Genomic DNA, 13,242 nt, shown 5'->3' with positions numbered 1-13,242 from the left:
GCGAGCAACGTAGTTATCTTAGATGTGTTAGGGTTAGCATTGTGCTTCGTATCATATGCTATCGTCATGCAACCCTTAGACATCTAGCCGCCCTTACGCCTATCTTAGGCGTAGGGGCGGCACCCCGCTTGATCATTATTTAGTAGATCCGATCCGTTATGGTTGCTCCTTGTTCTTCAAGGATTAGTTTAATATCTGCATAGTTAGGCCTTACAAAGGGTTGGAGGATCCAGCGGCGCGTAGGGTGTAGTTTGCTAGCCCTAGACAGGATGTTCCGGGGATCAACCTCGTGTTGGTTTTTAGGCCCTGTCTAGGATCGGCTTACGATCACCGTGCGCGGCCGCGAGGCCCAATCACGAGTAGGACGTTCCGATTATGCGGTGAAAACCCTAAATCGTCGTAGATCGTTTTAACTTTATCTTGATCAAGCAGGACCACCATATATTCGTACACCTCGTATGAATCATGGGTGGATCGGCTCCTTGAGCCGATTCACAGGACAACCTGAGAGCCGATCGAGGCTCGTATTTAATGTTTACGTGTATGCCATGCAGGAAACTAAGCGAGGCATCTCCATCACCTTCCTGACCAGGTATAGGTTAGGTGGCACGCCTTTGCACCAGCATCGGACGTGCGTGCCGGAGTTCTTTGCGGGCCGTCGCTCGGAGGGACCAGGGCCAGCCGCAGCCCTAAGTTGCTCCCGGCTCTCCTGTGTTGCCCGTCGTTGCTCGCCGGTGGGTTTCTGACCGCAACAGTCTCGTCCTTCGTCATCTTCAAGGTCTCACTTAACGCAAGGGCCGATGCACCATTCTTCGGATCAGCCTTGATGGATTTGTGTCCCCTTGGTCAAGATGGAAGGGAAATTTGGCCCAGGGCCTCGTCTTCACCATCAACAGCCACCGCCACACCGGCTCCTCTAGTCTGGACGTTGATCTTGTAGACCAGATAACCTAGATTTCACTTTGGAGTGTTCTTGACCACATGCTAGCAATGGACCATGTGGATGTGGTAGCCTTTGCCCACGATGCCTTGAAGAACACCAAGGCCAGGGGCTCCTGCACATAAACCATTTGGTAGACCTTGGCGATATGCTAACGCATTTACGTTGCACGATCGAAGCTGGTCGTGCCCTTACCACTTCGACAACGTTGAGGCCGTTCATTTTGCGTGAAAGGATATGATTGATTGCCGCCCAAAATTTGTTTGTCTCTTGTTGGATGTACGCTCAACTCTTTTGGAGGGACATTTGGTTGCAGATATTATGAATCCGGAGCATAGCTAGTTGCCGGCGTTCATGGGATTCTTGAGTGAACTTCCTCCAATACGCTTGGCCTTTTTTTATTGGCACCACATATTGGATCTTGGTTAATGTAGAGCCACGAATGAGAGAACACGAGGTCCTCTTTGTTGTTGTAGCCTACGGTCCTTTGACTTGTTTTTTTCTTGTTCCCATCGCCGCCCCCTCAACACCTACCTCAGCCTCACCCTCCTCGAAGCACTCGCCCTCGCCACCATCAAGGACGGGAGTGTCTTGGTCCATTGGTTGGCCAAATTGGGTGAACAATGGATCCCCACCAATGTCGTACCCCTGGGTCTGGGTTTTGGTACCAAGGCCGTCTATCGGGAGAAAGCCATCGTCATGGATTATCGTGTCAATACAGGCCTCGTCGTGCTCATCGTAGTAGGCCTACAGATCACCGGGCATCAAAGGACTATAGCACATGATAAGGGATGAGGAAGCATAGTTGGTTGATCGGCGTCAAGAGAGGCTGAAGCGTTTGCTCGAACAAGTTGTAGGGAGATGGCATGTTCTTTGGCGGGATCTCCCGGATCCTCACCGGGCGTGCGGTTCATGTCGAGATGAGGGGCCCCGAGGATGCCCTCGTTGTACGGGACATCCGGTAACAATGACTGTGAGCCGGTGAGGCGGGAGAGCGACGCCTGGAGCTGCAGAGCGGGACACAGCATAGCCGGCGGGAAAAGTGATGGGCGTTGTTGTAGAGGTGGCCATGTGGCCAGGCCATCTCGGTGGCCACCCTCACGGCTGCGGCAGTTTGCTGAACTCCCATCCTTGCGTCTCTCGTTATGTATCACCCTCTGCTCCATCGTCTACTCCTTGTTCGACACCTTGGCCTTCCCACGTGACCAACGATAGCAGCCCGCTTTGGAACTGACTCTCGAAGAGTTGGGGTGCCACTTGGACAGCTTGGTCGACTTCCATGACGGTGACAACATCCATCGCATACTAAGAACTTGGCGCCGGCGACTTACAAATAACCACTGTTGTGATAGCACAAAACATTATCTTCTTCCAAGAGGCAGCACGTAGCCTAGTTAGTTTTATGGTTAAACCAACATAGCCGACGTGTAGTGCTAGGGACCGGTGTCCACAACGATGTCACCCTCGCGATAATTACCTAGGTGTTTCTTGTTTGTACCGTTCATTCCCTTCCCATGGCTAAGAATTTTTCATGCTGCTGAAGCTACGTCTCACATTCTCGGAAATTAAAGAAAAGAAGTATACTGGAGTATATCTCACCGGTCTCCTCTGAAAGCTTCCAGAAATAGGCTCATTAGTCTATGTCACATGCAAACGGCAAGCCACATTGGGACAAGGCCACAACATCCATCTATGATCTATCTATCTATCTGAAACACGCATAAACGCGGCACAACTACGTAAGCAACAATAATGATACCACAGAGCAGATGAGAAAATAATAAAGCCAGAAAGGAGAAAAGGGATCCACCATGAGTGACATGGCAAACAGCTGCACACACCCATGGCGGGCGGCCGGATAGCCAGCTCACATCATCGGCAACAAGAGCTATCTATCTATCCCTCCGTAGACCATGCTATGATCTATCTATATCCATCCTCAAGCCAGCCCATGAGTTTTTTTTTTGTTTTTGTTTGGTGCGGCTAGTTTTCAATAAACTGAGAATTAACTTTGTTCTCTGCAATATTATTATATATTAATTGCAACTAAAATAATCTTAGTTGCACCTATTTTATAACTAAAGTGCACAAATCATGATGTAAATCTTCGTTAAAGAATCAACTAAAGACTAAGTTTCTTCTCAATCTACTGAAAACTACTAATTTCATTTTCTATAAGAGTAGCCAACTAATTGAGCTGACTGACCCACACCATGACTAGCCAGCCCACACTCTTGCCACATATCTATGTCTCGATCTCACATGTGTGACGTTCATATATCTGTCTGGGTCCAACACAGCCGCCGTAGGATCTCCCGGCGACGAATAGGTCCCACGTGTGGGAATGGAGGGGACCGACACCCGTGCTTGATTGAGGTGCCACCTATGTGGCAGGTGAACATCGGGCCAGGGCAGAGGCGCACCAGCCTCCGCAAACTGGCGGGCGGTCTCAGCCTCAACGTACGCGCTAATCTCCGAATGCGGTACGGGAGGCGGGCGCGGTGGCCTCTGCGCGAGTGTGGGGAAGAAGCGGCGGTCGCCATTGCCGTCGCCGCCACAGCGAGACCCACTGGCCTCATGGTCGTTGCCGGTGTGAACTTTGAGGAGTAGGACTCGCAGTGGGATTCCTTGAGAACTACGGGTCTTCATTCAAAAAAAGCGTGTGTGTGTGCACGTGGACGCGCTTCTCCTTACCTCTTGGGTCACCGACGAGTGGGTCCAACGCAGCCTAGCACGGACACGCGAGCTATCCACGGCACAGCAAACCTAGCCCAAAAATACATGCCAAGGCTGTGCTGGCCCTCCTTTTTATTCACGCGGATAGCAACGAACATTGTTTGTTCCTTTGCGGTAGCCCGTTAAAGAAAGCTGTAGAGCATAAACACTAGCAGCAATTCTGTATTTTATGAGATTAACCAACCCCCATGAGCTGACAGACCCTTATTTTTACACAAAAGTGAGACACTTATTTTTAGACGCAAATGGTACTAATCACGGTATAAACTAGCAATTCAATTTTTTTACGAGATTAGCCAACCCATGAGCTGACTGACCCGCCCCAAGACTAGCCAGCCCATACTCATGTCACGTATCTATGTCTCTATCCATCCTCAGCCCACAGGGGTGACGTCCATATATCTGTCCGGGTGCAGCGCCATTTTTATATGGTTGCCGTCACCGGAAAGCGAGCAAAAATCCAACCTAAAAACACAAGAACAAAACCAGTATTACTAGCTGTCAAACTGGGCACCCATGACGCGGCCACGCGGACCCTGGCATGGCGTGGAGAGTGAGAGTGGCACCGTACCGCCCATGACATACACCCCCAACGCCCCACCCTGCCTCTGCCGCTATATATGGACGTTGCTACGCAGTGCTATAGCACTGGTTAGTCTTACAGAGTGCCCCCTATGTCTGAACAGAATTATTTCTTAAAAAGGAAAGTGGTCCCAGACCTGAAAACTCAAAGTGGTTATGTGACCCGAGGACCGCTTTCCCGCATGCCGAGTCTGGACATATATGCTCCAAATACAGCCCATGCGTACGCACATGCAAGTGAAGGCACGCTACCGACATCACAGTATTTCAACCCATGTAATTTCCATCCAAAACTCTATCTAATTTTTACAAAAAAATACATCCCTCGTAAATAATAATTTATACCACTTAATTGGTGATCTAATTAAGGATGTAAAAAAATACAGCGACAGATGTAAAAAGATATAAATAATTACATCTAAAATCATGAAAACAGAGATCACAAATATGATAGTGTTTCACACCTTAACCACCATTAAATGTTCAGGATGTAGAAAAATAGTAAAAATTACATCCACAGTAGAAAAGAAACTAACATAATTACATCCTGCTACCGATTCTGAAAGTGAAAAATTAAGAGGCAAAATTAGTCTGAAAAAATACATCTTTCTACCATTTGGAAGTAAAAAAACTTAAGAGACAAAAAGTAAACTCCAAAAATTACATCCAGGGAACATAATTTAGATCTTCTATTGATCTGGAGGTAAAAAACTACATCATCAATATGCAAATAGAGTAGATCAAGTAGTAATAAGTAGTATGCGCATGGAGCATTAACAGAGCAACCATAAATGACAAGACAGGGAGAGGATACCACATACACGAGAGAAAAAAGTTGCTTCCCGCTTGCTTGCGTGCATGGCCATGGCTGCACAACTGCTTCTCTCGATCGGGAGCTAGGCGCAAGGCGGGGTGACGGGCGATGCTGCTGATGTGCATACGCTGGCCGGGAAAAACAGCGGAGCGGCACGGCATGGTGGCTCTTGCGCGCGCGAAGAGGCAAGGCGGATCCTCCGACCAGCGCTGCATCTTCCCCTGGATCAAGGTGCTCTATCCTGCCGGGCTGCGCGCTACGGAGGCGGGGCCTTCAACACGCGGTGGAGGTGCGCGTCCGCCGCCTCGCCCCACACCCCCGAACAGCCACCAACTCCATGGCCTCCGCCCCTTTGCCGGCGAGCGCCTCCCCAACCTCCATGACCGCCGCCCTTCGACACCAGATCGCGGTCGCTGTTCGATCCGCACCGCCAGCGCCTCCCATTTCTCCCCCGCCGGCGCCGGGATCCTCTCGATGTGAGCTGGTTGTGGACTAGAAGTAGTTTGTGGGGAAGGAGATAAGAAATTCGTGGATGACAGGAGTTTGCGGGGGAGAGATCGACAGAAACGGGGATTTTGGAAAGGAGAGGATCCGTGTGTCCTTTGATATCTCCCGTCCAAACCGCACGATGGCCATCTAACGACGAGGAGAGGGGAGCACTCCGGAAGACAACGTGGTGCCCTGGCACCTAATAGAAATTGGGGCTATATATCCCCCTCCCCTCGCCTCACCTGCCTATCCTACAACTCATTTCATCATCTATCTATAGCATCATTTCCCCAACAGAAACACATAGCTACTCCTGGAAGTGTGCCGCTACTGACATGGACAGCTCCAGCTGCGTCGCGGACGACGCCACCACCAGCAGCGGCGGCGCCTCCTGCACGGACAAGCTCAAGGCGCTGGCCGCCGCCGCGGCGGAGGCGGCAGGGCCGCTCGAACGCATGGGCAGCAGCGCCAGCGCGGTGCTGGACGCGTCCGAGCCAGGCACCGAGGCCGACTCCGGAGGCGCGCGCGCCATCACTGCCGCGGGAGGCAAGCTGCCGTCGTCCAGGTACAAGGGCGTGGTGCCCCAGCCCAACGGGCGGTGGGGCGCGCAGATCTACGAGCGCCACCAGCGCGTCTGGCTCGGCACCTTCGCCGGCGAGGGCGACGCGGCCCGCGCATACGACGTGGCCGCGCAGCGCTTCCGCGGCCGCGACGCCGTCACCAACTTCCGCCCGCTCGCCGAGGCCGACCCGGACGCGTCCCACCAGCTCCGCTTCCTCGCCTCCCGCTCCAAGGCCGAGGTCGTCGACATGCTGCGCAAGCACACCTACTTCGACGAGCTCGCCCAGAGCAGGCGCGTCGCCACCACCGCCACCGTCCCCGCCCCCGACGGCGGGCGCCCCTCCTCGCCCCGCCTCCCCAGTGCCGCGGCGGCCTCGGCCGCGCGCGAGCACCTGTTCGACAAGACGGTCACGCCCAGCGACGTGGGCAAGCTCAACCGGCTGGTGATCCCCAAGCAGCACGCCGAGAAGCACTTCCCGCTGCAGCCCCCGGCGGCCGGCGCCGAGGGCAAGGGCCTGCTCCTCAACTTCGAGGACGCCGCCGGCGGCAAGGTCTGGCGCTTCCGCTACTCCTACTGGAACAGCAGCCAGAGCTACGTGCTCACCAAGGGATGGAGCCGCTTCGTCAAGGAGAAAGGGCTCAACGCCGGAGACGTCGTCGGTTTGTACCGCTCAGACGGCTCCGGCGAAGGCTGCAGCAAGCTCTTCATCGACTGCAAGCTGCGGACCACCACTACCAGCACCACCGCCTCCTTTACTACAGCCGCCGCCGATCAGCCGGCACCAGCTGCAACGAAGGCCGTGAGGCTGTTCGGCGTCGACCTCCTGGCGGCGCCGGCGGCGCCTGATCAGGGGTGCAAGAGGAGCAGGGACCTCGTGAAGCCGCCCCCGGAAGCGGCATTCAAGAAGCAATGCTTAAAGCTGGCACTAGCGTAGCATCAGCTCGATCTCTATCTGTCTCTAGCTAGAGTTGCGGTTTTTGGTCACATGATTCAGGCGGTAGAGCTAGCTTAGCGTAGAGTCCCTTCTTGGAACCATCTCACTTAGTTTGTTTATTTGTCATGTTCTTGCATGCTCTAGTCTGATGTAAATCTTTTTTCCTGCAAAAGGAAGTATACTAATCAAGAAAAGCCCTATAGTCCGATCAACTTACAAAGAAGAAGATCCAATTGTAACCTTTGTGCGATTTTCTTGCCAATGTGAGATTGATTTGGTAATTAGCTGTAGCATCAGCATCTTGACTTGGCTGCTTCTTCTCTGTGCCATTTAAATGTGCAACCTGAGGCGTGATGCGATGGTTGTGCTTGTGCAACTGCACACACCGTACGCAAGGTGCATGCATGTAAATCTTACGGCAGGGATGGGATAGAGGAGCCCGCTACGGACACCGCCTGCTGTAGATGACATGATAAACTTATCAGCAACAGGGGCAGAGCGACAGCTGCTTCTTTACAGGATATGATATGCTTGTGCCTTGTGGGCTGGTGGCCAGTGGAGAAGATGAAATACTACTAGATCCGACGAGAAAACGAGGGAAATGCAGTGTCCCTGTAGCGGCTGGCGTTCTGTTCGTCGCGCCGGATAGCAACACGGCCAGGCGGTGGCCTGGTTCTCTCGTTTGGTGGCTAGTTTGCTGGCTGCTGCTAGCGCACACAGAGAACTACTTGTTGCTTGTTTATTCATGCGCATGCAAAGCGTGGTGTGCTTGGGCCTTGGGCATCAGGGCATGTGCAACACATTGCCGTCGATTTAGCACTAACTAATGGTTTCGCTAGCTAGCTGCTGGTGACTGCGACGCCTCCAGCTCAGGGCTTAAGCTAAGCTCAAGATATTTAGTTACTCTCCTTGTTTCAATACAAAAATCTATAAACTTAGTTAATAGTTAAGGGAAGTGGTGTTCTGGCACCCGGGAGTTTTTAAATTTTATTTTCAATACCCTTTTAAAATGTTGAAAATTTTGGACACAAAATTTAATGGATACATCTCAAAATTCTACACGCTCACAAAATCGTTTCACAAAAAATCGACATTTTAATATCATTTGTAAAAAAGACGAATTTTGATGTAAAAAGGTTGTCTACGTGATTTTTTTAATATTTTCAAATAAGTCATAAAAATGCCTTTTTTTCACAAAACTTGATGTGCGCACATAGATACCGAAGCGCGAACATTTTCCTTCAAAACTTTTTGGCATTTCAAAATGTTCTTTTCGGTGGCAGAGCATATGCTCTCATATGTCGAACTGAATTTCAAAAAGGTTAAAATCATTTAAATTTGATCAACCTTATGGACAATTGCTATGAACAAATCTAAGATATCTATTTATGCACGAAGGGAGTAGTGGATTTACGGTAAGATATGTTTTCATGGTATATTTGTTTCATGTCGTAGGTATTTGTGCCTTCTTTTTATATTTAGTCAAACCATTTTATACCTAAGGCTGGCCATAGTGCTAGTATCTTAGGTAGTATCATATATCTTAGGCCCACAAAAATGCTGATGTGGCATCTAATTAATGAGGAGAGACAAGATTAGAGTAACATAGGTGGATACTGTATCATAGCACACATTACGAGAAAAGCTAATGCTAAATAGATCTTGTACACACATTTTGTATTGGGATACTACAAAACAATAAATTTAGAAGATTATGATACTACTTTATGATACCACCCACTATAGTGATAGTATCCAAGTATCATATGCATGATACTACAATATGATACGATGCACTAAATTTATAAACGTCATTTATTGGAACGCCGACAGTATCTCCGATACTGCGCGGGTGAGTGGAGAAGACGTGTAGATGAGCAGGTCGTAAACTGTACACACCATATGCAGCGTCGTGTTGACGGTAGCCTCAGAGACGGGGATACGAGACCTTGCGGATTGTTTCTTGGTTTTGACCTGCCAGGGAAAGGAAACCAAAGGGCAAATCGTCGGTGGAATCTTCGACAAAATCGCTCCGATCTCTTGAAGAAGCATAGAGGTCCGGCGGGGCCGAGTCAGCAACAGGCAGGTTGCCAGGTTCCATCGGGCGCCACGTACGTAGGGATAGACACGGAGAGAGACGCGGCGTGCACGGCTCTTGAGGAGATCGGGGGACTCCTGCTGCTTGCCTGTTTGGACAACAGCAATAATAAGCTGCATCCGGCAGCATGCATGGAGACAAGCTGCTGATATAAAGGACTGCTCCTCGGTTGCTTCGCCACCTATACTTTTTGTTTTGTTTCGTTCAAATGCAACGATTGATTTGATCCAAATTGACAACCGACACACACTTTCTGAATTTCAAATGTAGATCCTCCAGAGTCGAGCTTTTTGACATTACATCTTTATGTATTGTGTGTTAGGCTGGTGCCAATGCATTACCACACTATAGTCTGCCACGTCAGTTTTTTTCCTCACTCTCACCCCACTCTCACCCCACTCTTATTCCACGGTGCCAGTGCACGGGCTATAGTGCCAGCTCTCACCTCTCTCCTCCACATCAGCTTTTCTCTCTCCTCGACATTTAGCATTTCTTTTTCAGATTACAACATTCAAAATAATGCAAGAAAATTATTTTATTCAACTAAAATTGTTACCGATTACATTATAAAAAAAATTACATAAAAATTTGAAAAAATTACATACTAGGCATTAGCCCACACATGCTCAATCAAATCATGCTGGAGCTGTGTATACATCGGTGAGTCCCTCATTTCGTTGTCCATCTGAATCCTGGCTGCTAGGCTTGGTGGTGCATGGTTGTGTATCGCAGGGCCGACATTGGAATCAACTGTCTCATAGATGTTGTCCAAATTTATATCACGCTCATCGTCGATGATCATGTTGTGCAGAATGACACATGCACGCATGATCAACCCAAGAGTACGCCTCGAGTAGGAGCGTCCCGGAACTGCTAGAATGTTGAACCTAGCCTTCAGCACTCCAAAGGCACACTCGACATCTTTGCGACAAGCTGATTGAGCAGCAGTGAACAGTCGATGCTTTTCACTTTGTGGAAGAGTAACACCTTTCATGAACACCGGCCAGGAGGGGTAGATGCCGTCGGCAAGGTAGTAACCATAGTTGTACTCATGTCCATTCACCGTGAAGTTCACTATGGGTGCTTCTCCCCTAAGCACATCAGTGAACAACGGCGACTGGTTGAGTACATTGAGGTCGTTATTGGACCCGGCCACTCCAAAAAAGGCATGCCAGATCCAACGATCATACGACACAACGGCTTCTAAGATTATGGTAGGGTGTTTGATGTCTCCCCTTGTGAATTGACCGGCATGCGCCACTGGGCAGTTCCTCCACTGCCAATGCATGCAATCGATGCTCCCTAACATGCCCGGAAAGCCACGCTCCTCGGCTTTCGCTAACAGACGCTGAGTATCCTCGACATTTGGTCGAAGGCAAAACTGTTCCCCGTAAAAGTCAATGATGCCTTCACAGAATCTATCTAGACAATCTGATGAGGTTTGTCTAACTAACTTAAGTCACTCATCTATCGTATCTGCAGCGGCTCCATAAGCTAACAGACGCAAAGCCGCAGTACACTTTTGTAGGGGAGAAAAACCAGCACGGTTGAGAGCATCAACTCTTTGGGTGAAATACGGAGAGTATTCACCCAATCTATCCACAATGCGCAGAAAAAGGGATCGCCTCATCCGATACCTTCGCAGAAAGAAGCTCGGAGGATAATTGCAGTCGTCGGTGAAGTAGTCCTCGAAGAGCCGATCGTGGGCACCCAGACGATCACGCCTGATGAACTCTCGGCGGCGGCGCGGCCGTCTTGGCTCCGCCTCCTCGTTGAGCATCGCCTCCTCATACTCTGCCTGGAATGCACCGATCATATCACCCTCCATTCCGTCGCTCGAACTGCTGCTAGACGAAGACATGGCGTTGAGAGGAGTGGAAACGGAGAGTGGAGGAGATGAAGTGAGGTGTGGAATGAGTGAAACCATATGGGGGGTATTTATAGGGGTTGGGGATGAAATTTTGGGGTTTTTGACATTTTTTCCGAAATTTTTGAGCCAGCAACGGCTACCCCAACGGCTAGCTGACGTGGACGAATCAGATCGCGCCACCTCAGCTAGTTGTTACCCCTCCCTCTCGCCCCGCCTCTCGCCCCGCCTCTCGCCCCGACCTGCCAACGCTGCCGCCCCGCTCTCGCCCCCCTCTCGCCCCCCTATCGCTTCTGCCCAGCGCGGCGTGACCGGCGGTAGCGGCGCTACCGCGGCGCCCGCACCACCGCCCCGCGCTCTCGTCTCGCCGCCCTCTCGCCCGCCTCTCGCCCCGACGCCGGCGCTACCGCCCCTGCTCCAGCCCGCGTTGGCACCAGCCTTAGCGCGTTATCTTAATATAATGATACAAACTCCGTTTCAAAGAATAAGACAGTTCTTGTTTTAAGTGATTTTGTTTAACCAAAAATTACTTTAAATATATAAAAAATGTTCGTATCAAATTATCATCATTAGAAAATGTTTTTAATACGAACCCAACGGTGCTAATTACATATAATATAATCAAAATTTTGTTGCTCAATTTTTATAGTTAATTTTTTCTTGAAATACGTGTGCGCCTTATTTCTTGAAACGGAGTATATGTTAAGAGACCAGCTCTTCAATGCATTGTAGTTTAATAGTTGTATCTATATTTAATGTGTGTACATGTTTGCATAAGGTTGGTCTATCAATTATTTTTGGTTATGTTCCGTGCAAGAGTAGATAAGATACAATACCAATCTTTTTGATCATTTAATATCATTTAATATAGAGCGACATAAGTAAATTGGCTAGAATGGTTGACCATGGTAGTATCATGTACTATCATAGGCCCACAAAAATGCTGATGTAACATCTAATTAAGGAGGGGAGATATGACCAGAGGAACATAGATGGATACTATATCATAGTGTACATTACGAGAAAAGAAATGCCAAGTAGATCTTGTACATAGATTTACATTGGGATTCTACAAAACAATAAATTTAGAAGATTCTCATACTAATATACAATAGCACTTACTATAGAGATAATATCATAGACAAATGTCATATGCATGATACTAGTATATGATACTATGCACTATGACCATCCTAACATATTCCTATTGTGAAAGGCCTAATAGCAGCGGTTCCAATGGGATAGGTGTTTCTGCACATATTTAAAAATATAAGAAAAATATCTCGTGCATATCTTAACATGTTAAATGCTCATAAAGTTGTTTCGGAAAATACCGACATGTTTTTTGTGTCTATTTAAAAAGACAAATTTTGATGCTAAAATAATCCATATCTCGTGACTTTTTTTTGTCTTCTTTGTACATGGTATAAAAAATTGTCGATTCTATGTGAAATTTTACGTGCGCATATAGAACATGTCCCTCAACATGCGCAACTTTTTTCTAAATTTATTAACTTTTAAAATATGTTTTCTGCATTTCAAGTACACCCAGGGTCAGTTTTGAGTTTCTGGGTTCGAACAATCCCATAGAGCTATTTGAGCCGCCATATGTTTTTTTTACTCACAATGACATGCTCTAAGAATTACCAATCGGTTTTCAAGCTCAACTAAATCGTTTTTAGACTTCTCATAATAGGAGTAACTTAGCTAGTAACATCATGATACGTTGCAAACGTATCTACAATTTTTGATGCTACATGTTTGTTTTACACCAATTTCTATATGTTTTGTTTACATTTCGTTGCACATTTATGCATTTTCTGGAACTAATCTATTGACAAGATGCCACAATGACAGTTCTTGTTTTCTGCTGTTTTTGTATTTCAGAAAAGTTGTGCAGAAATTTTCTCGGAATTGGACAAAACGAAAGCCGAAGTTCCTATTTTACTATAATGAAGATGGAGTCTAGAGGAGAGAAGGAGCCGAGTAAGGAGGTAGTCACACCACCCCTAGGCGCGGCCAGCCCCTGGCCGCGCCTAGGTATGGTGTGGGCCCCTCGGGCGTCCATCGACCTCGCCCTTCCGCCTATAAATACATCTGATCGGGAAAAACCTAAGTACCCGAGCCCCCATCCACGAAAAGTTCCGTCGCCGCCGCCATCGTCGACCATAGCTCGGGAGGGTTATTAAGTTCTTCCTGGCATCCTACCGGAGAGGGAGA

General features: G+C 48.7%; 1 protein-coding gene and 1 pseudogene across 1 annotated transcript; one reads left to right on the top strand and one right to left on the bottom strand.

The window, feature by feature from the left end:
- The first annotated feature begins 5,798 nt into the window (after window positions 1–5,798).
- LOC127343442 (AP2/ERF and B3 domain-containing protein Os01g0693400-like) lies at window positions 5,799–7,269 on the top strand. Its single transcript, XM_051369579.2, has one exon. The coding sequence runs from the start codon at window positions 5,897–5,899 to the stop codon at window positions 7,055–7,057; it is 1,161 nt and encodes a 386-aa protein (XP_051225539.1). The 5' UTR covers window positions 5,799–5,896; the 3' UTR covers window positions 7,058–7,269.
- Window positions 7,270–9,759: 2,490 nt separating this feature from the next.
- On the bottom strand, window positions 9,760–10,785 carry LOC127339828 (protein ALP1-like; annotated as a pseudogene).
- Between the last annotated feature and the right edge of the window lie 2,457 nt (window positions 10,786–13,242).

Source organism: Lolium perenne, chromosome 3 (assembly GCF_019359855.2).
Source record: "Lolium perenne isolate Kyuss_39 chromosome 3, Kyuss_2.0, whole genome shotgun sequence".
Classification (NCBI taxonomy): Eukaryota; Viridiplantae; Streptophyta; class Magnoliopsida; order Poales; family Poaceae; genus Lolium; species Lolium perenne.
The sequence above is the reverse complement of the archived record's forward strand: the minus strand, read 5'-3'. Positions and strand labels throughout refer to the sequence as shown.

Coding starts and splice junctions, on each gene's coding strand:
- LOC127343442 (XM_051369579.2), top strand. CDS start 5,897: ATGGACAGCTCCAGCTGCGTCGCGGACGACGCCACCACCAGCAGCGGC.